At 38.9% G+C, this 23,053-nt stretch overlaps 3 protein-coding genes and 1 long non-coding RNA gene across 7 annotated transcripts; 3 read left to right on the plus strand and 1 right to left on the minus strand.

Moving 5' to 3' along the window:
- Nucleotides 1–373: 373 nt before the first annotated feature.
- On the plus strand, nt 374–6,717 carry hoxb3a (homeobox B3a). Of its 4 annotated transcripts, none has more exons than XM_060849034.1 (3): nt 374–683; nt 3,631–4,161; nt 5,021–6,717. In XM_060849034.1, the coding sequence occupies exons 2-3, from the start codon at nt 3,747–3,749 to the stop codon at nt 5,788–5,790; spliced, it is 1,185 nt and encodes a 394-aa protein (XP_060705017.1). In that variant the 5' UTR covers nt 374–683; nt 3,631–3,746; the 3' UTR covers nt 5,791–6,717. The 4 variants fall into 4 exon arrangements, with proteins under 4 accessions (XP_060705017.1, XP_060705018.1, XP_060705019.1 ...); XM_060849035.1 differs by lacking the exon at nt 374–683 and adding an exon at nt 2,152–2,168; XM_060849036.1 differs by lacking the exon at nt 374–683 and adding an exon at nt 2,700–2,716.
- Nucleotides 6,718–7,033: 316 nt separating this feature from the next.
- LOC132830978 (uncharacterized) lies at nt 7,034–9,989 on the minus strand. The gene is made up of 2 exons (XR_009646464.1): nt 9,774–9,989; nt 7,034–7,169 (listed from the first exon to the last, which is right to left on the minus strand). It is a non-coding gene; the product is annotated as an uncharacterized LOC132830978 (long non-coding RNA).
- Nucleotides 9,990–10,307: 318 nt separating this feature from the next.
- Nucleotides 10,308–12,564, plus strand: LOC132830976 (homeobox protein Hox-A2-like). The gene is made up of 2 exons (XM_060848943.1): nt 10,308–10,795; nt 11,383–12,564. The coding sequence occupies exons 1-2, from the start codon at nt 10,435–10,437 to the stop codon at nt 12,096–12,098; spliced, it is 1,077 nt and encodes a 358-aa protein (XP_060704926.1). The 5' UTR covers nt 10,308–10,434; the 3' UTR covers nt 12,099–12,564.
- Nucleotides 12,565–20,411: 7,847 nt separating this feature from the next.
- Nucleotides 20,412–22,853, plus strand: hoxb1a (homeobox B1a). The gene is made up of 2 exons (XM_060848944.1): nt 20,412–21,081; nt 21,852–22,853. Exons 1-2 carry the CDS (start codon nt 20,490–20,492, stop codon nt 22,193–22,195), a joined length of 936 nt encoding a protein of 311 aa, XP_060704927.1. The 5' UTR covers nt 20,412–20,489; the 3' UTR covers nt 22,196–22,853.
- Nucleotides 22,854–23,053: the final 200 nt, after the last annotated feature.

A 23,053-nucleotide genomic window follows, 5' to 3' on the forward strand; every position in this document is an offset into this window, starting at 1 on the left:
GAGTTCAATAAACAAGACGGTGGCACGGAATACAATTCTCCCTTGAGTTCTGCAATAGAAGTTCACTTTATTATTATAGGTTCCGGTAATATTATTTTGAAAGGCGAAATGCTTCACTTTACCCGAAAAATATAATACCATAAGCTGATACTTAATTGCCAAACACGTGAAGCAAACAGCGAGCTTGCCATCTCAGTCTAGGCCTTGTCCACCACGTCGCTAATTAGCATAATTTTTCACTTGTGACGCTGTGTTTCGAGGGGATTAACACTCGTTGCCTGCCCAGCATTCAAGAAAGAAATTGTTTTTTTCCCCTTAAACCGTGCTTCTAATATATATACGTATTCATAACAAACATACCGAATATATGGGTTTCCTTTCTAGTTCACTCTGCCCTGTAAAGCTGAGAAACCATTGTTATCTGTGAGTAGGGCGTACCAGTCTAGGGCTCAATAATATCAGGGCTGTCCATTCAAGCCTTGAGCTTTCTACAGTTCTTTGAAGCTGTACCATCTCGCCTTTCTTTGCCGTTACCTTCAACGGGTGAATTTCAGCGCCATAACCAGCTGTTTTATCCTTCCTTTTGTATATGTATATAAAAGAATTTGGAAACTCCTGCTTATCGATTGCGTGGTGAATCTGAAATATTATGTCTTGCTCTGCTTCTATCGTCAGTGGCTAAGGTAAGCTGGACTCAAATAGGCTATCACTCGTGAATGGCGGAGTATATGTCCCAGTGATTTATGACCATATGACTTCAATCTCGGTTCAAGAAGAGTTCACAAGCTATAGCTTCCTTTCACGCAGCGACTGTTTCACATTGCATCTGAATTCAACACGGAGCCCGTTCCTTGGGCCTGTTTTAGGGGCTAATTTGGAGCATTTTTCAAAACCAAGCTCTCAGTTGTGACTTAAGACACATTTACGTGGACGTCTTACAGTGCTCTATAATTTAAGGTGTATGACGACTTCCCCTATTGTTGTCCCATTAGCTAGGATGGTTGTTTTCTGAATATTTAACACATTTTGGACAATCAAATGGCCCTTCGCTTGTTTAGCTCTGTAATGCCTTGAGACCTGCAGGTACAGCGTGTCGGGATTGTGGAGAGTGAAATCTCAGGATATTACTCTTCCAGCCTCAGTGTTTCTCCGAAACATGGTGGCAGCCGGCGACTGGAACACGCCTGACTTTGCTGGCTCTGTTCTATATTTATCAGATCATCATTTGAAATGGAAACATTATTGAATTTTGCTGTAAAAATCCAGTTTTATTGGCTCGCTTAAACTCCGTTACAGCCTAGAGTTCATTCCGTGCAGCCGTGCACCCGGCTGAAGGCGGGTCATTTTGGTTCGAAATTATTATTTTGTGTGCATGCTTAACTAAATAAAACATTTCACCCTTTCTCGCTATTGGTGAATGATGCAAGAATATTGCTCTGCCGGCTTTGAATGCAAAGGTTGAAATTTTACTGTTTTTAAAAATCTAATTATAATGTATTAGGAACACTGGCCCTCTCTTAAAGAACAAAGATCATATCCGACAATCCTCGCGAAGTACAAATGAACAGAAGCGTAAACTTGCGCATTATAAAATTCGATTTTATCATTTCAAAGTGTACGTTTGAAAGCAGGTAGTCCGTGACGACGGAGTTTAATTTTGTAACAACCCCATGCCTCGAATGCTTTGTTTGGTTTTTAAATACATTTTCAACCCTTTTATTTGGATAGTTTATGCCAAAGACGTTAAATATAATTTTACCGCAAAACGTCAGGGCCTCATAAACATTCTATAAAGCAAAAAATGATTGTAGAAACATATTTTAATTCCTTCTTTCACGAAGAGTTTTAATTATATTTTCAATACCGAATCGTCTGACAAATAAACATTCCGCCGATTTAAACTGTAGAAAGCTTGAGGGTAATTTAAAAAATTAAATCATATCTAACATGACTGAGATGTACACTGCTTCCTGCGAGATAGATAAGCAGATGGCGTGCTGCTTAACTTCATCCGAATACTTTGACTTCACGTATACTTAGGCGATACCAAATACCAACATTGATATTTCGGAATGAATCGTTGGATAGAAAGAGAAGGAGGAGAGGAAGAGAGCGGGAGGGAAACTGTGCAAGTTTTGGAAAGAACTGACCGCTTCCCGTACATACTAGTCGGTTTTACACTATTGTTTGTAATTGCGGCTGGTATTGCGAATCTTAAAAAGTGTCAACCTGAAAATGTACTTCAAACAAAAACTGGAAAGCAATGTGCGAGTGTGGAGCCGACAAGAAATCTCTGCACATTTAAGCAGTGTGCGGATTATGCCGACCAAGCCTCGCCGTTGACTCTCCGCGTTCGAGCCGCTCCGGGAGACCTTGCACTTTTTTTTCACCCCAAAAAAATCTTTATTGGTCCGCTGACCCCTCATACATCAAATTATAGAGCACCTTCCAAGACAGCATCTATTATCCTTTTTGTTTCTTGGTTAAGAGAGAGGTTCAAATGCTGGTCATGCAGAATACAACCTCTTGTATTTCAGGTTTGAAATACTTTGCCGATCCATCATGAATAGTTAAAGCTGCGGCGGGGAAGAGGAAAAGGGTCCTAAAATATTGCCGCAAGGCCAAGCTATGAGACGTCCAAAAACATATCCAGTTTACACATGGACAGAGGGAGATAAGAACAAAATCACTTACTTCTCACCTTCACCATGGCAAAGTAACACGCTATAAACAGCCACATTAAATAGATACGTGTGTATTTTTAGAAAACAGTTGACCCAAATGGTTAATAGACTGTAATTCCTGTGTATATGAAATGAGAATGTTTTACTGTTTCTCGGTAGTATTTCATTGTGTTTTTTTTCTCCATGTAGCTTCTCATATTGTCAGTGCTGCCTAACAATAATGGAGTTAAGAGATATAAATTCTAGATCGCGGCATTAAACAAGAAATTATGGTGACTATAAAAGTATGTTTCGGATTAGGGTTTGAATACATAGCTACTGAAACATCAATAAGTTTCCTTCTATTTAAACCAGATGTTTTCAGGGGAAATCTTATCCCGCCATGAACGCTGTACATTTATAAATGTTGATACCTTGGCAGCTTCGCTTTATAACAATAGATGTAAACCTAATTTTAAGCGGTAGGTCAGATTTTTAATCTAGAATATTGACAGCATGACAATTAATCAAGCAAGGGGCAATGAAATGAAATGTAACGATGTTTTGTGCGTATTTTAACTGAACTCGTTGTCAAAGTTTATATAACTGCCTGTTAAGATACCAAACCCGAGTTCGTGTGAAGTGTTTTTTTTCATAAATAATGATCATTTTTGGAACATTGCCTAAACCAAAAGAATTTAGCAGTGAGCTAATGCCGAATCTGATCTCTATTAAAATAGTTTTGCAGATGGCTTTGTGGTTCTGTTTAGTTTTCTTCCAGGACTCAGTGCAAGTGAGTGTGTGTTTTTACGTGCCCCCCTCTCCAGTCCAAAATAGGCAGGAATCAAGACTAGCCATGGCATCTGCTGTGCTTGTTTGGTGAACGCTATTCATGTCATTTGCTTTTGAGTATGTAAGATGGATTCACACACGTTCCACTATTATTCTGTGGTTCTTCTAACCTTAGGTCAACTGCCAGGAGGCTATTGGAAGAAAACGTCACGTGAATCGGGGTGCCAATGTTATTCGATAAGGGTGACAGGACCCTGACAGTTTGTGAAATAAATATTGGGAAACTGCGAGATGCAAAAAACGACATACTACGACAACTGTACGCTATTCAGTGGATACACATACCAGGGAGCAAATGGCTTCAGCTACGAAGTGGCGCAGGAACCCTATCCACCATCTTCTCACGTTGAAAGTGATTTTCAGAGGTCGGCCTGTTCCCTTCAGCCAGCTGGCACTAGTGTTCCGCATCCCAAATCTAAAGACATCAATGGGAGCTGCATGCGTTCGAACCTCCCCGAGCACCGCCAACCTCCACCTGTCTCACCTCCCCAAAACCCCAGCAGCAACTCGACACAACCAGGCACCAGCAAGACTCTGCCCAAGTCTTCCCACACGTCCACTCCCAGCCTCACCAAGCAGATATTCCCGTGGATGAAAGAGTCACGGCAAAACTCCAAGCAAAAAAATAACAACTGTCCCAGTACAGGTACACCAACTTTCTTTTCGCAATTTTAGGGATCCAAACATCAAATTTAAAGGCTACGCTATTTTTAAAAATCAAAACATTAAAAACACGAATTTTAAGTATCTGTGTCACGTAAAGCTTTTGGCTATATATCGCTTTAACACTTTGATAGCCCACTGTTAAAATTTAAGATTATTGCCCTCAGCAATCTCCCCCACCCCACCATCTTCCGCCACTTCTCCAACTTTCTCAAATAATTCTTATTTTGATTTGAAACTAAAAGATATTTTACCATTTAATGCAAAAAAAAAATGCTGACTGGCCCAGTGCTCCGAAACAGCCCTGAATGCAGAAAGATCACATACTGGTGATTGTGAAGCCAGGAAGTTGACAATACATCAAAAAGTGAAGTAATAAAATGCAAGTAATTACAAATATGCTGCAAGCCTATAAATACTAATGCAGCTTTTACTAGTGTTCTTACTAATAACAGCAACATTAACCAAATCGTACCTTGCAGTTTTCCATTCTAAACCTGACTTTGAATGGGTCATAATAATATAATTAGGTTGGTTACGTTGCAAATCAGCATTTGCCCTGTCCTCTTTAGTGTATCACTTCAATTGTGGAATATATTGTTCTAAACATTGTGTCAATATGATTATGATTCAATTTTCTGAGCTCTGGGGATCCCACGTCATATTTCTGGTGTTGGGGGTATAGAACTTTTAATAACGTTTAATATGAAATGATAGGCCTTGATGTGTTAAGAAGGAGGACTCTGTTTTTCTTTCAAGACTTATTAAATTTATGTGGAGAATTTTCTTGTTCAGATCAGTGCACTTTTAAGAGGTGATTATCTTTATTTTATTGCTCACAGCTGAAAATGTCAGTGGGGACAAAAGCCCGCCGGGTTCTGCCTCGAAGCGAGCGCGCACTGCCTATACCAGCGCGCAGTTGGTGGAGCTGGAGAAAGAATTCCATTTTAACCGTTACCTTTGCAGACCTCGCCGAGTCGAGATGGCGAACCTGCTGAACCTCAGTGAACGACAGATCAAGATCTGGTTTCAGAACCGCCGAATGAAGTACAAAAAGGATCAAAAAACGAAAGGCATGGTGAGTTCTTCCGGAGGACAATCGCCCACGGGAAGTCCCCCGCTCCCCGTCCAGGCCCCTACCGGATTTGTCAACGCCATGCATCCGCTTGCGAACAACTCTGCCTATGACGCCCCTTCACCGCCGCCTTTCAATAAACCTCATCAGAACGCTTATGCTATGACCACAAGTTACCAAAACCCGATGAAAGGTTGCCCATCTCAGCAACAGAAAAGATATCCTGGGACAGCTCCTGAATACGAGCCCCATTCGCTACAGGGGAATGGCAATTATGGGACACCAAATTTGCAGGGTAGCCCTGTATACGTTGGCGGGAACTACGTGGATTCTATGTCCGCTTCGGGGCCCTCTCTCTTCGGCCTCAATCACCTTTCTCACCCTGCATCTTCAAACATGGACTACAATGGTGCTGCTCAGATGACTCCCAATCAGCACCATGGACCTTGTGACCCACATCCAACCTACACAGACCTTACATCTCATCATCCTTCTCAGGGAAGAATTCAGGAAGCTCCAAAGCTGACCCATCTGTAGCAGGCCCAAGCAGGAAGCTTTACTGAACAGAAGTAAACAAGTCACCCTTTCCTTTTCTCATGATAGGTTTTTGACCCATTCCCTATTGAAGTCTTCTCAACCATGTATGCTAACTTGTATTAATATATGTTGCTTATATTGTCCCTTTACAGAACTAACCCCTCCTATATAGAGGATACCTACTGCATTCCACAGTCCCTGCTCCCCACCCCACCCTTTCCATCCTCCCCTCTCCATTACAATCTTTAGGGTTCTTAAACTTTATAATGCAAAATCTTAAAGATTGTACATTTGTTTTTTGGACTCAACGTGAAACAGGGTAAATGAACAAATCTTCTGTCCTTTGAAAAAAAGCAAAAGTGAAGACATTTTGGGTATTTGCTGATGCTGAATTTCCTTTGGACACCTGTATTGCACTTATTGTTTACATTTCAATGGGTGAAACAACTCATAAGAGGCAAGCAATTCCAACCCAGCCTTGAAGGAATCTTAAAATTGAGTAGCTGGTGCGTCTTTCAATATGTGTCTATTCTGGTGAACATGCAGATATATTTATTGATTATGCCAGGAAAATATTTCTTCTTTTTTGTATTATTTATCCCCAACAATACGTATTTATATAAAAAAATAAAAATGTACTTTTTAGTATTTACCTGTCCACGCAGTTGTATTCATGTCACTGTAAACAAGTTTATTTTAGTTAATGTAAACTAGAACAAGAATGTAGTTTTCTGCTACCATTGTACCTACAAATAATGTAGTTATATTGAAGGCATGGGAACAGAATCGGGCAGTAATTGTATAGTCATGATTTAGAAAAATATAGCAAATCCTCTTTTTCTGACACTCCTTGCCTTCTTCGTAGTTATTTTCCTTGCTAAGAGTTGTCTGTCAAACAATTCTGGAATAAATCTCCTGTTAACAGAATTTGTTGTATGGTTTATATATCAAATATGAACATGAAGTAGACATAAAAACAAGTAATAGGCCGTTTACAGTAGTGCCTATTTCAGAAATAGACAACAGTGATTGCAAAACTATTCAGATCATAAGTTGTAAGCTCTTTGTCTGCATCTCTCCCACACAGATATTTCACACATTGGTACCAGCTCAATCTCGTTTATAGTTTATTGCCCAATAACTTACAAGTCTTGTCTATTTTAATACTAATGTGGGGGAGGGGATGCGTGCAAAAGAGAGTGGTCTCAGATAAGGCCGCGTACAAAGCTAAAGAATGAAGCACTTTTCCAGCTTGTAAATGTCTTTATTACCAAACAAGGTCCAGAGACTTACACAAACATTCAGGAATTAAGGGGTAAAAAGTTTCCATCCGGTGTAAGGAGACACCACGTGCTGTCTGGGCAAACCAGTCATTGGATCTGCAAGAGAAACAAAGACCAAAGCATGAACAGGCTGCCAAAGTACACATACATTTTCAGAAAATTCCATTCCAAATGAGATATTTTCCTTGGTCTGGCAATCGATTCATTTGATAAAGTGACGTTATAAGACTAGAATGTGTATAAGGATGGATTTTGATTTCAAGATTTCTGTAAACTCTAAAGCCTACCAAATAATTGAGAAAATAGCATTAACCACCATGAAAATGGAACTTGACACCCCAATTATTCAGGTTTTGATACTAAACTGCAGAATGAAAGTAGCTGAGAAGTTTATTACTCTAACAAAACTTCTATTGTACTTTTAAAAACTCAGTTTATTAGGTGCTCCATGCCCTAAAACAGTACAAAACAAACGTATTGTTGTAATCACGTCAAGCACTAAAGTCATAATCACACATTGTAACAATTGCTTTAACCTATCAGAAATATAGGGAAAGAAAGGCGCAGAGTGATTAAAGTTATCTAATCATATAAACACACATTTGCTTCTAACAACGGCTATCAACATTACATTAATTGTTTAAGCATTTTCTTTCTTAGTCAGGTAAATTATGGAATATAATAATAACATAATTAATTTGCTTTATTTTATATATTACTTATTTCTTAATGCTAAAGGTCACGGATATTCTTATTTCTGCACTACCAGTTTCAAAAGATCAACAAGAGTTATAGTGGGCATCAGTTATAATTTCATAAACAAAGTCAGAAGTATTAATTATCATGCTTGATGTTTTCCTAAGTAATGCTCTCCATTTTAAAACGCAATCCAGATCATTTGACCCTTTTCTTTGATTTTCGCTAAACCTGAATTTAAAAGGAAATTTATTATTCTGTTCTTGTGAAATCAACATGAAAGGCAATGCTCAATCAGTTCCTAATCATATGCGCAGTGATATGGACATTTAAAAGCCACGGATCTGTGTGAAAGTTTTCCTGAGATCGTATAACAATTCTCCAGGGTTTTCCAAATACAATTTTGCAGCTGATGTCAACCAGAGCTAAAACGATTCGGCGCCATATTGTTCGATTTTCGACCTCTCGCCGCCCAGATGCAAACATCCCCCAACAAAAAAACAACTAAATACATTTTGCTTGTGAAGGCGATCTTTAGAAAGGCTTCAATCATTTCACGATCTTCAGAGCACAAGAGGAAATAAAACTATCACCAACTAGAAGCCAATTTTATTTTTGGCATCATTGGGTGTTATTTAATTCATTACAATAATCTTTATATCAACTTCTATTTAAGATATCATAAATTTGTTTTCCAGTGCCAAGAATTTTATTGCTCTCTTTGTATTGCAATCGTTTAGACACATGTAGAGTTAGAGAGGGACTGAGTCCAAAACCACAACAAAACAGTGTTTAACTTTATCGCATTTAACTCGTAAATCCTTCCAATTTATAACATTTTAAACATCAAAGATTCTTAGAACTCTGAATAAGATATATAATTCTAAAATACGCGCACGATGAAAATAAATCGTTTCTACCAATTCAAAACAAAATCACACGCCATGTTACATACAGGCTTTCCTCACGTCACGTTTTAACCAATTATTCCTCAGTCAATACTCCCGGCTCAAGCTTCACACTCAGTGAATCAGGGTTGAACAATTAAAACAGTTGATAAATTTAGTAGCTGAATTAAACGTGTTTTAAACATATAATTAAAATTCTAATGTTGGAATAACTTTCGAGTATATACAGGGATAGAGTTCTTCTGTTCTGAAATGTTTTAGTATTTCAGAGGCCTGCCGGGGCCCGCAGTTAAATACTTGCACCCACACACGTTTGAACAAACAAAGGTTTCTAGGACCCCATCGCACGAAGTCATTTACACGTCCCACACAATATTTTACCACGAGGGATTACAAACTGAGCCAAGGCAATGTCTAATACTTCTCCCCGTCAAAACTTAATAATGCTCTAATGTAACTGTATGTTTGCATTTTTGGTCTCTCGGTTCTCATTAGTCAATGATTCACTATGAATCTCTGTGTTTTGGACCGTTTTATTTTAAAATAAATGTATTTCGCCACTTTCTTAAAAAAAGAATGATGGTCAAAAAGGAAGGCCAATCTCGCTTCCTGGCAATTGATATGGGGAGGCGAGTTCTTCAGTGTTTGCTCCCAAGGCTTAGCTGTCAAGCTCTTCTGTGGGGAAAGATTGATCGAGGCCGCCTTCAGTTCTTTCTTGGGTTCAGATTTTTTAAAAAAATTCTGTTGTAACTCTCACGCTAGCCAAACTCTACAACAACATTTTCAAAAATAAAAATATCTCAATTTTACACAGCCTCGAGTTTTTGCAAATCAAGCAAACAGGGAAAACAAGTTCTCAATTAACTCGCATACTTCTAAGTAAGTTTTTAAATGAAAACATTTCTAAAATCCCCTTAAAATCTGGTTAGAACGGTTGCATAGGGATGGAGGAATTACTGGATCGTTTGGTAAATAAATTGATTTTAAAAAAGTTGCAGCAACTTTCTTCTGAATAGATAGATCAAATAAGTAAAAATAGTTATTCAATACTTTCTCACAATTTCGAGGCGTCCTCAAATTAAAATCGGATACTTACCTGGTTTCAGAAACCTCTTCACTGCTTTGTAAACTACTTTAATAGCATTTATTTCCGTTCGATAATTAGAAAAAGCACATTTAGTGAATTGTGTCCAATGATACAACCATTTAAAGGGTTTAGAACTTTCCTACAGGCAAATTGCAACTGCCTGGCTGGTCTTGTGAAAGTTCTATTTTGTTACTGGCCCTCTTGTCAAAACTTTGAAGATTAATGAGGTACCTTGTTAATTACTCAAGCCGCCAGATTTTAGGTGCAAATCGTCTTCACTTGAATTGCAAAATACTCTGATATAATTGGCAGAATTCTTTTGCAAAAATCAACATTCAGGTTTCTTAAAAACGAAGAAATATCACAAGACTGATCGGAAAAATTCTGAAATCAAACTTAAAATTCTGACGGCAAAATAAAGTGGAATCATTTGTTTCTTCACTTTTTGGATCAATTGCAGAGATAATGATTTCTTTTCATAGACAACAAATTGCTATTGGGCAACGCCAATCATGTGACAACGAATTTGGTCCAATTTCAATCTAGTCCACAGTTTAATAGAGTCGGTCTCCATACGCCTTGTAATATCTGAGATACAGAATTAAAGCCTGAAAATATTATTTTTCTCGATATTCATAACTTTTTTTTTCCATTTGGGATTAAGAAGGCCATGAATTTCGAATTGGAGCGAGAGATAGGTTTTATTAACAGCCAGCCTTCGCTCGCCGAATGCCTGACGTCCTTCCCTGCTGTCGCTGATACATTTCAAAGTTCATCAATCAAGAACTCGACGCTTTCACACTCGACACTAATTCCTCCTCCTTTTGAGCAGACTATCCCGAGCTTGAATCCCAGCAGCAACCAGCCGCGGCCAAGTCGCGAAAAGCGGCCTCCAAATGGCCTATTCCCATCTGCTGCCGCGGCCGAGTTCCCGTGGATGAAAGAGAAAAAGTCGAAAAAAAACAACGAGACACCTCTGTCATTGTCAGCTCCGATCCCTGGGTCCTCTCAGACAGCGGAGACTCCGACAGGTCTGCCCCAAAGCCCAGACTTTCTCTGCATCGTTTAGATAAGCATTGTAATTTGCAAAACTCAAACTTTCGCTTATAGTATCTACACTAATTAGAGCGGAGATTACAACATGCAGCAAAGCACAGATTAGTCTGGAATTTTGTTGTTGATTAATTTATGAAAAGCATTTCTAATTGAACGATCTAGCACTTGTCATTAAAATGCTTATTCATTGTAATATTTAATGTGATGTTTCAATACGCGATTAACGTTGTCTAAGTATTTCGACATATTATAGATTTTGATATTTGCATTCTCGGCGGCCATGTTGCTCAAACTCTTAAAAGCTCCAGCAACTCGTGAAAGGAAAACGATCTGTTCTGCTGCACGAATGCGTCAACGCTGAGATTATTTCTGTAAAGTGTAAAGCATTTTATCGACGTTTGCAAGAAAGAAGCTTCCACAAAGCTACTTTCAATCTAATTTGTAAAAGAATGGCGTCTGCCGAATAGAAGCTATTGCAAATCTTTTCAATGTTAAACATTCACTTTCACTCCTCCTCATTTTCTTTCTTTCTCGCTTTTTCTCGTTGCCCATCTCTTGGTAGACGGCCAGTGTGAACAGGAAAACAGCAACAGCTCCCGGAGACTGAGGACAGCGTACACGAACACGCAGCTCTTGGAACTAGAAAAAGAATTTCACTTCAACAAATATCTGTGCAGGCCACGCAGAGTGGAGATCGCGGCCCTCCTCGACCTAACCGAGAGGCAAGTTAAAGTATGGTTCCAGAACCGACGCATGAAGCACAAGAGGCAATCACAGTATAAAGAAAATCAAGACGGAGAAGTTAGTTTTTCTATCAGTTCGCTTCCAGAGGACAAAGGCGAGGAGTCATCACCATTTACCCAACCCGTAGAAGCATCAGGGACTTATTTAGAGAGTAAAAACTGCGCCGAGCAAGCAAGGAAACAAATTCAACACACACTTAGCAAAGAACTCCAAAACCTGCAGGACCTGACTGTATGCGGCGGCGACGGAAAAGCCAAGAGCCCCTTCTACGTGACAGCCAATGCTGAAAACGGGTTTACAATAGGCCAGACTTGTAGCTCTGGTCTGGACACTCTTAGTTCAGAGGCCCTCGAATTGGTCCCCCTCGCAGATTTAAACATGTTTTCTTCGGATTCCTATCTGCCGTTCTCCGATGGATTATCTCCCAGCTTGCAGGGTTCCATCGACAGTCCTGTGGATATCCCCGAGGACAGCTTTGATTTTTTCCCCAGCGCTCTCTGCACAATAGACTTGCAACACCTTAATTATCAATAGCAATTCTCAAGCTCTAGGGCCCGTGTACAAATTCAGCCATGTTTAAAAATATGTTCAGTATTTCCTATTTAAATTACAATAATGTGGAATATTAAAGAAAAATATAGAATTTATCTCACAGTAAATAATTTATCCATCAGCCTTGACCTGGAGTCTACAAGAATTGCTGTCTTTATTGCACAGGTATTTAAACAAATACAATTTTATTCAGTTTCAGTTTCCTAAACTATGTTAAAATCGTGAAAAAAAATTGTAGATTCCCCTTATTCACTAACTCAGGAAAACTTAAACGGGAATTGTATTTATGGCAAAACTGCTTTATCTAATAGGTCCCAAAACAATACCTGATTTATTTTATGTTTTAGAAGTAGCCTATTTATTATAAGCTCCGATATAGTGAATTTTAAATTATTTATTGTACATTATTTTCATAGTTTAAATAAAACGACTTAATTCTTTAATGAAACTTTACTGTCTGTGTTTCAAGGTTGCTGTTAGTGTTAATATTATTACTTTCGAAATTTCTGCATCAAGAATCAGATCAAAAATAGCGCATACAGAATATGTTTGCTGTTAGCTGACAAAAAAAAGACGTAAAACGCGTGCGTTTGAAAGAAGTAAATCATCGAATTTATATCTACGGGAAGGTACCTACGCGAATTGGCCATGCCGGATTTGCGGTAGTAAAATGGCAGGTGTTATATAATCTAGTTTTTGTACCAACCCTATCGCTTTAAGCATCAAACAGGATGGATAACCAAATGTTTTAATATCCTTCGAAATTCCTCTCTAAGCAACATTTTTTCTAAATTGATGTGTGCTGTATACTATATTATACAAGGGTCGTTTTACGCTGGAAGATGATTCAGTGAAACGAGTAAACCAAATGGAAGTCTTAAAAGCTAATCGCATTTTAGATGGCTAATGCAATTTCTCTCTGTTTTTGACGTCCTGTCCCCGCCCCCACCCATTCGTGAATCAAAGTGATCACCCATTATTCATGAGCTCCCCAATCGAGCTCAGAGGGGTGAAGTTTCCAGCCCTTGATGCCGCCAGTTTCTAGGAAAACAAAACACTCAACCTTCTAATGTTGCAACTTAATTCAATAGAAAATTACTTGAAGAAGTAGCTGATAAGGGAAATTGGATTTAGTAGATATCGCCAACATGGAGCATGAACGATTGCAGGCTTGATGGGCAGAGTGGTCACCTTATTTTGAAACTGATTTTATTATGCAGAATAGCCAATTAGAATTTAGCTTAAACTCTACTGGAATATCTTAGAAGACAAAACTGGCCACCAAAATGTCAAGACATACAAAGCATATTACAAACACGGAGGTCGGTGTTGGGGGGAGGGAGCGTCAGAGTGATTCCGATTCTATCCGTCCAAATGGATTCGCTTCGTTGCTCTGTCTGGAGGCATTTAAATCCCACTGTTAAAAGAAATCAGCTATCGGGTCTCTTGATGCGCTGTTTTTAATGTCCCATCCCCATCAGCTTCTCGAATGTTGAATAGAATGGCCTCAGTGTTGCTCACCCTTCGCATCAAGCAGCACAGTATTTTGAGGGGAGGGGGTGTTCCTTTCAGCCGGGTATCCTTCCCGTGCCTACTTCTTTCTATTTATTGGACTGGGACTGGCACTGATAGTCTCTGAGTTTGGGGGCACCAATATATCTGGGATTGAATGCAATTGGTGCAATTCCCACCTTCTCTCTGATGTTTAATAATATCGCGAAACAATTAATGGCGAGTGGGAAATATGACGAGGAAATTAAAATCTAAACTTTGGAGCACGAGAAAATACACTTTAAAATAAAAATGGAAATGAAAGCCAGAGGAATAGCTGAGACAGTATAAGGGGTGGCGGCCAAATGGTAGCTTATGATGAGAAAAACATTGCTCGATAAAAAGAGCGTGAAGAGGAAAAGGCTTTGTGCAAATGGTCAGAAAATAACTAACAACATCGATCAAGACTTCATCTTTATTCGCAATTGTGCTCCACTTTTTCGCCCCCGCCCCTTGCGCTCTGCCAAGGGAGGTTTATTTACAAGATGTAATTTTTTTGTTTAAACTCATACATCAAGCTGCTTTATGAATGAGGGGGGTCATCTTGAGAAATCAATCGGAGTGACATAAAAAATAAATCATATTGCGCGTTTGCCTAGTCACGGTATTTCCCAAGAAAGGCAGGAATTTGGTAGGGCCTCGGAAATGCTCCACAGAAAATGTTGCAAGTATCAGGATGGCAAGGTCCGCCTTCTGCAGCCTCAAAATGGCGCCGTGAGAGCGCAAAACGCAAAACACTCTCACTGTCTGCTAATGATTATTCTATCAATTTTTATCGGCACTTTTTCCCATTCTTTGTTCAATTTCATTTTAAAATCCCAAGTTTTGTTTCGGAATGCTTTACAAAAAGCCTTGCAATGCCTACAAAATCAAGTCATTTCTTAACTCTCCACCGCCTTCGTCCTTTGTCTGTGGCTCCTTTAGGTAATCTATTCGTTTATTACGCTGTACTTCATCTTTTAGGCATAGCCCCTATTGGAACAAGCAGGCGTCCTATTCAAAGCTACTTGTCGCACGCATTGCAGTTCAGCACTTTTGCTCGTTGAGTTCGCAATGGAATATTCGACAGAAAAGTACAAATCACACGAGAAAATATCCTGGTTTGAGGACAAGAAACATAACAGTATTACATTATTTTAACAACAACAAATTTCGTCCTTTACTGTATGACGTGGTGAGGCAAGGTAACAAAAAGATAGGAGACCACTGAGAGAAAACAAAAAAAAACAAAGTATGAATAAGTAAGCAAAAGAGAAAATGCTGGAAAATCTCAGCAGGTCTGGCAGCATCTGTAAGGAGAGAAAAGAGCAGACGTTTCGAGTCTAACTGACCCTTTGTCAAAGCTCTAACGAGCCAGACCTGCTGAGATTTTCCAGCATTTTCTCTTTTGGTTTCAGATTCCAGCATCCGCAGTAATTTACTTTTATTATGAATAAGTAACATTGCAATGGTCTTAGAAGAGCTGGAAGAATAGGAAAGTTTGAGATCAGAACGTGCAGGATAACTAAAGAGAAGAGATACGAAGAGTGAAGAGGAAGAAAAAGGGCAAACACAGATACATTGGGAGGGCAAATGGAAATATTAGTAGAATGAGAATTAGAATTTCATTATTTATCAAACAATTCTAAGACCACATTGAAAGATCAGTTCCCTTGGACAATTCTGATTATGTATTCAATGTAGTTTAAGGGCGGAGACTCTAAGAAATTCTAAGATTCAATCTTGCTATAGAGTTATGTGCTCTGCTTTATTCCAATATAAATGCATGACAGTTTAATTGAGTACAAACTCCGTCAACTTACATGTGCAAACCTTGACGTGTTATCAATACAAATCTCTAACGAGCACCTCTTTACATAGCATAATGACCAGTAAAACTTGCTTCACGTCCAGGGAACACGCCAGTGACAATTACAAATCAATTCTATGCCCACACAACAGCTTTAATAAATGGGAACTAACCACTCAATCCGACCTTCCCTAAACACATATTGTATCCCTTTTTCCTCCTCCTACTTGTCAATTTCTGATCAATTTCATAAATTTAAAATCAATCTTTCAGACATATTTCTCCAAGTACTCTGATTGGTTCAAATCTGGGAAGCCAATAAATAGATGGTTGAAATAAAAGTTAAATATTATTTAAGAAAACAAATACTGTAATAAATTTAACAATTAAACAGTAAATGTCAATAATAAAACGATTACATAAGTCAAAATGACAAATGCCAGACATTGGATTTGTATATTACTAGTCGCTAAATTAAACCCTTAAAAGCCTAGGGATATGCTGAGTTGTGCTTTAAAGAGCTTTTCTCCTGTTCATACAGAAATCTACAAATCATTGCCTGGGAGTGATGGACTCCTATCGTCTGTGCATAATGAACTGCCCAGTGACCGTGGCTAAAACATTATAGCCGACAACAGACCGCATGGTTTCGCGTTTTTGAAATGTTCCATTTCTTTTCTGCCCACAGCTTCTTCACTTCCCGCCATACACAGAGTGTGAGGTACTAACCTAGCGTAGGGGTATTTCTGCACACATGCTATCCCATCAGACCCTTGAAAACGGACAACTGCAGCCAGCACACATGTCGCTATGGCAACTGAAGTGAGCGAAGCTTTTGGCTGAAAATAACGCATTACAGCCGACTTTGTAAAATACATCAACTTCAGCAGGGCAGTTTTTCCCATTTCTCGTTATCAAACCCACTTCTCCCGGGTTTTTTTTTAACGCAATCATTGCCAAGGTCTCAAAACTGCAGAGCTCTTTCTCGATCTTGGCTTTCCTTTATAGTCCAGTGCCCTTTTGCTCTCAAATTCTAAACTGCTTGTTCCTTTATCTCACATTCATTCATCAGCTATCTTGTTGTTTACTAACTTCTCCTATTTTGTTGTCTGACTAAAACGTTTCTGATATTTTAACCCAGTGAGACTTCACATCTGGTTCATATTGGAGCCTTGGGAAGACCAGAGTACGGAAGAAGAGTTTCAGATGAAGTCTGACCACTATGCTTAACTTTGCTGTGTGATTAGAAGCACTCTTACCGCCTATTTAGTCGGGCAGCTGGACATCATGTGGTACCCCTTTAAAACGGGATTAGTGTATCAGTATCAAGTCGATGCCCTGACGAGGAGATATAATTCACACTTTACAAAACCAGAATGAAGTATTTCATACTTTTGTTTTATTTCTCAAGGAAGGCATTTCTTACATCTTTGAGAAATATATGTGTTCGAAATATTCTTCCCCCTCCCCCCGCCTCAATCGAGAGGTGATATTAATCTGAAATAAAGATTCAAAGCATAAAGAGGGGTGTAGGTAAAGGAGATAAAGAAACAGGCATCAGTTTTCCTCAGCAAGTTGAATCCAACACGACAGCTGTGGTGGGCACTGGGATTGGATGAATCACAGAGAAATAATTCTGTAACCATATTGCTGAAGGAAGCTGACATCAGAAAGTGATCGACATGAAGAATTGCTTCACTGTTGGGAGAATCACCTTCAACTGAAATGCAGAATATTGGCTGAGAAGTTTGCAGTCTTGCTAATTATTGTGTACGTGATTTATCCTCTGTGATACTGGCAAATCAAATTTGCAACCTCTCGTTAAAAAGAGGAACTCCAATCCCGAACAAATCCAGGTTTTATGTATCTGCTAGATTGAAAGTAAAGTACGTTCGCATTGAATGAGTGAAAACGGGTTCTAAACAGATAGTTGCACTTGTGACCAGAGAAAGCTCACCTCCTTACAGTGTACAATAGACATCATTTACGAATTTTTACCTTTCATGAAAGATTAGAATATGGGTCAGTGAAAATGATCGTATTTTAGCTCAGTTCAGTTAAATACTTGTGGCCAATATTGCACTATATGGTATCAAATGCATCATGGCCACGTCCCAACTATCCTGATCAATAAAGGAATCCAGTATGGATTGAAGGTACGATTCATTTCTGTCAACCATCTTCTTTCCATTTACACGGAGCTTAAATGGAAATTGCTAGATTATTAAATAATCCGTGTCAGTACAGTTATTTTCCAGTGATTAATTAAATGTCTTTCATACAAGGCGTAAGGTTATACGTGGTTACATAGTCAGCTACAAATCTATTTTCACGAAATACAACAAATATAGAACAAGGATACTGCTTCACAGGTTGTGCAGGTTTACTGGCTCAGAAGTTTTACCAGAGGTCCAATTCTTTATTTGGCCAACATTGGCTACATCTGGCACCCTGCAAAAGCAGCTGGTAGATGAACAACATTTATGGCTCTCGGTCACACTCTTGTGTCACCACGTGGTACATCATTAGTCCAGTGAAATTGCAGCAAGTGGCAACGTTTGGGACCCTACTACAATAAAACTTGGCTGCGTTACTTAAAGATTATATTGCAATCCAAAGATTCGTTTTTTTTTGTACATCATCATTTAGTATTGAGGATTTCTATTCGTTAGAATGACGTCTGCAGGTCTCTCCTAATGAAAATTCAATTATGGTTATGTGATTTTTAAAAAAAAAATGTTTGTTTCTCTCTCCCTGACTCACTTCGTGCACCCACAGTGTGCTTTCTTTTTCTTTTGTACTTTTCAACTGTTCCCTCTGTTTCACATTTTTCTGGACACCTTTGTCTTTATCAGTTACTTGCTTATTCGCCTGCACTTCTCGATTACTATCTCTTTCCTTTTCTTTTCCTGTTATCCTCCCTTTGTATTTCAACTTATCCATCTTTATCCGTATTTCTTTCTCTCTTTCCACCCCATCCATCCCTGAAGGGAAGAATGCAATAATAAGCAGCAGCAAAATGGAGCTGACATCAAACATTTAAATTGCTCGCTGCCAGAGCTGCCTTTGACATATGGATCCACCGACTGAATGAGTGAAGGCAAAAATAATGTTTCTTGAATTCAGTGACAGTGATAAGGTATCATTATGTAGAAAATATAAGCTCTCCATGAACCTAGCAGATGGCGGACGACGAACAGCTCGAATGTCTAGGTGCAACAGTGACACATCACATACTGTACAATTAATCTTTTTCTGTTAACTGAGTAAATTAGTATAATTGTAGGCCCCGGGCTTTTAGCTAATCACCACTAAACTGTGTGTATATATGTGATAACCCAGAATATAAAGGGAAAAGCATCTTATTATGTCAAACATATTAAACGTGCTTAAATGTTGAGTTAATAGTACATATCTTGACAGCTAACGAAACTCAACTGTGAAGGACATTGTTTGAGATGCCTTCAATTCCGCCAAAATATGAATAATCACCATGCACTTTGTCAGGCTTTTCTGCCACTTCTAGTTAACTTGAGTTTGCTGACTTAGGTAAGATGCATTTCAAAACTTTAAACGAGGAAATATTTATGATCCATAGAATCACACCCCTCCCCCTCTGCTTCCTCGTGTAAAGTCGTCAAAACTTCAGTCTCAGTGTTGGAAAGTAATGTACGGCACCCGCTGAGAAACTAGATGACTGATTTCTCCGCTAGTGCTGTCAGCTGTGCATCTATTACAGGTACCCTTAAACTTTGGTCAGTCTCAATTCTATAAGATAAATATTTCGTGGTATTTTAATGTTAACAATCGAAATCATATAATCAACTTGACTTACTTTCTTGAAACTATTACAATGTTGATGAATTAACGGGATGCATGAGTTTCGCAAGACAACCATTTTCAAACCATTGAAATAGACCTCTTAAATATATATTGTCTTTGTTTTAATGGTATAACCAGGCTGAACTCTCAAATTATGGGAAATATTCTATCAGATTGACATCATATTTTTAATGTTTCGTATTTCATTGTATTCCCTGTGCAGTTTCACTGAAGGAACAGAAATGACAGCATGGGTATGGTTTATTACAATCTACTTCTAAATTTAACCCATGGTTTTATGACTCTACAGCATATCCCAGCGAATTACAAAATTGGGATATAAAAAACGGTAATTAAGCAACATGCAATTCTAACAGGGTAATACTCATCTATATTACATTTGTTACGAGACCTTTTATCAAACATCCCATGAGGAACATTACATTTCCAAAAATCATATGGACATCTCATAGCGTTTAATCCACTGCAGCAATCGCCAAAAGATCATTGCAATTCATTTCAAACGGATACTTTATTTTATAACCATTCCTCCACATATTTTTTCAGTGTTCATACTTTGATGTTTGATTCATTCCCATCTACTCTAGTATTTCAAGACTTAGGTACGTGAAATACTAACCAGCCTTCATACGACTTATTCTTTTAAAAAAAAACAGATTATTCAAATTGACTATAACGCAACTCTTTTTATCCTTGCAATGCAATATTATTCAAATGAACATTAAAATTGATATTAAGTTACCTACTTGAGTTCTGCTGTGCTTCAGTAAGATAATATGCCCAGGTTTGTAAGCAGCTGGTGTTCTTGCTTTGACCAAATCTTTTTTAACACTTTAAAGCCAATCTTGAATAATTCTAACTTTCTCCCCACTCTCCCCACCACTACCCCTGCCCCCACGACTTTTTTTTGAAGACCGATTTGACGTTTAAGTGTTGCTATCAGATTGATGTGGTAACTTTGATTGAAGGCTTTTGTGATGTAAATGTCACCGCGGTGATGGATCACCTCATGCAGTTCACTAACATCAGGAGGCCCCTTGCCATTGGTGACTCGGGGTCACGTGAACGTCCCCTTGAGTGATATCGTTTGATTGCCAGCAAGCCATGGAGGAAGTTTACTGGGTGACATAGTGCTTGGGGTTTCAGGGGCAGGGAGAATCCCGAACAGGTTGACCGTCCATCACTGGCAGATGGACAATACCAGGATGAACTCCTTCTTAGAGTACGCAATTTGTAATCGTGGGACGAGCGCCTACTCATCCAAGGGTTACCACCATTCAGAACAAGGGATAACAGCTTTCGCTCCTTGTGCAGGTAACGTTGACAATTGCAATGGTGATGGACGATTCTTAGTAGGAGGAAACGCACACAATGCATTTCAGCATCAGCACCAGTCAGCCAGTTCCTCGCATCATTCCAGTTTGGGGAACCCATACGCCAGTTCAGGCCCCAACAACTACACGACCCAAACTTGCAACTCGGGTTACAATCACCATTACTTTTTCAATCAAGAAACGGATGGGGCATACTTTCAAAGCTCGGGGTACACTGCCAATATAGCGTCCAATGTCAATCCGCTTTCAGACGGTTATTGTGGTGTCTCAGGGCCGGGTCAGTATCAGCATTCCTACGGCCAAGAGCAACAGGGTTTGGCGTATGGGATTTGTGCTAATCTGTCTCCATCTCAAGAGGTGGAGAAGGAACCTCCCGGCACCTCTGATTCATCCTCTTCGGGCCAGACGTTTGACTGGATGAAAGTGAAAAGAAATCCTCCTAAAACAGGTTAGTATGAGAAATGCTCTAATCCTTTCCTTACCTGTACAGGGAGTCAAAGAACTGGCTAAAACCCAATTCGTTTGCTTTCTACTTTTTTTGCAATTTAATTTCTTCAAATGGCAAAAGTATGGTGACGTTAACATCCGTTTGTTTCCCAACAAACGTCCAAAGTAATGAAAAATACTTTTGCCCTCTGTTTGAACTTTGCTAATTAAGACCTACAGTATTCAAGTGGAGTTCCACCGTCACCCATTCTCTCGGCACTCCCCCTTCCGGGAATCAACTGGATTAAATAACAGTTAAATGTTCGGTTGATTCTTAATTTATGAAACCGACCTGAAAATGACAGACAGATCTTTGTAGGAAGCTGAACTGCGGCTTTAAGTGTGATGTCCCTTAAGATCTGACTCTGTAATTAAACCTTGTGAAGAAGCTGTTGCACATGTTGCTATTTTAATATTTAAGATTTAGTTTGGTTTAGTGTACTTTATATTAAAGAAGATACTTAGAAAAATACCAACGGGAGGGTGAGCAAGTATTTGCAGTCACGTTATACTGCTTCATTGGAAGTTTAAGTGTTCTGTTTTTGGAATCTTGTCGTTTAATGAGATGAAGTAAATTCAGTCTAAAAGCCTCGCGCTGTGTTTTATCTCTTCCCTCTATCAAGTTCCGGGACACTAAGTGCTGAAGTTGTTGGTTAATGCTGAGGAATGGGGGATGGGTGGGAGCTGCTCACGTAGGGCCGGTCTAATTGTTTCCTTTTTTCGTTTTTGCAGCCAGAATTGCTGATTACGGTTTAGGTGGTCAGACGAATACAATGCGGACCAATTTCACCACCAAGCAATTAACAGAACTGGAGAAAGAATTCCATTTTAACAAGTACCTGACCCGCGCCAGGAGAGTGGAGATAGCTGCCACGCTTGAGCTGAATGAGACCCAAGTAAAAATCTGGTTCCAGAACCGCAGGATGAAACAGAAGAAGCGAGAGAAGGAGGGATTCGCACCCCACTTCTCCGTTTACTCTGCAAAAGAGACCGGAGACGGTTCAGACAAATCATCCACTACCTCTCCATCCACATCGCCCAGGTCGTCCACATCAGAAAACCTCCAGACCTCTTAACTCGGGCTATATATATAACGAAACTAACAAAAAGAGAATATGACTTTAAATTCTTTCATTACTGGTGTTAATTGCCCTTTCTTTTATTGTTAACATTGTTAGAAGCTCAGGGAAATTACCAAAAAAAACATTGCACTTTTCCCATGTTTACAACGTCAGAATCCCACATTTTGATACCTATGATTGCAATACTGTAACATCACATTGACCGGCTGCTTGTATATTATATAGATATATTTAGCTTGCGATTTCGACTGCTCGCCTTAAGTCATTGTTAACTTCATAGGGAGTCACACAGCCTTGACGTCTATGCATAGATGTAGATCTCAGTTTATTTTGTATTTAAGAAATGTGATTTTAAACGAAAGTGTTTGTATATATCGGAAATTGAGAGAGGAAAAAAAACACACTGTTATTCTGCAGTTTGATGCGTTTTATGAAATCTGTGGTACTTCTTTGATTGCACTAAGAATACTGTAACAGGGTCAGCCATTAAAAATATACATGATAGGGTTAGAAAGGAGATGCAGATTGGAAGAAATTGAATGAAAAATGTAGCAGGCGCGAGTTAAATGTCAACATATAAATACTAATCTCATTATTTTATTTTTATGGCTTTTTCGTTTGTTTTATTATTAAGAGATCAAAGCTGGTTGTTTCTTAGTTCAAAAACTGTTACAACCGTCAAATATTTCCCGAAAGAAATGATAATTCGGAAAATATTTGAAGTTTCAACTGACTTTAAGCCTCAGAATCAGGTATTTGTTAATATCAATGTGAGCAATGTTGGAGTGGATCTGCCCAAAAAAGTCTTAAAAATGCATCCACAAAAATTTTCCTCAGCAATTGCTAGCTGAG

The sequence above is a fragment of the Hemiscyllium ocellatum genome, chromosome 32 (genome assembly GCF_020745735.1).
Source record: "Hemiscyllium ocellatum isolate sHemOce1 chromosome 32, sHemOce1.pat.X.cur, whole genome shotgun sequence".
NCBI lineage: Eukaryota > Metazoa > Chordata > Chondrichthyes > Orectolobiformes > Hemiscylliidae > Hemiscyllium > Hemiscyllium ocellatum.

Excerpts from the sequence above, each read along its gene's own strand:
- hoxb3a (XM_060849034.1), top strand. The coding sequence starts at position 3,747 with ATGCAAAAAACGACATACTACGACAACTGTACGCTATTCAGTGGATAC. Across the intron at positions 4,162-5,020 it reads TAACAACTGTCCCAGTACAG|CTGAAAATGTCAGTGGGGAC; the intron begins GTACACCAACTT and ends TATTGCTCACAG.
- LOC132830976 (XM_060848943.1), top strand. The coding sequence starts at position 10,435 with ATGAATTTCGAATTGGAGCGAGAGATAGGTTTTATTAACAGCCAGCCT. Across the intron at positions 10,796-11,382 it reads GACAGCGGAGACTCCGACAG|ACGGCCAGTGTGAACAGGAA; the intron begins GTCTGCCCCAAA and ends ATCTCTTGGTAG.
- hoxb1a (XM_060848944.1), top strand. The coding sequence starts at position 20,490 with ATGGACAATACCAGGATGAACTCCTTCTTAGAGTACGCAATTTGTAAT. Across the intron at positions 21,082-21,851 it reads AAGAAATCCTCCTAAAACAG|CCAGAATTGCTGATTACGGT; the intron begins GTTAGTATGAGA and ends TCGTTTTTGCAG.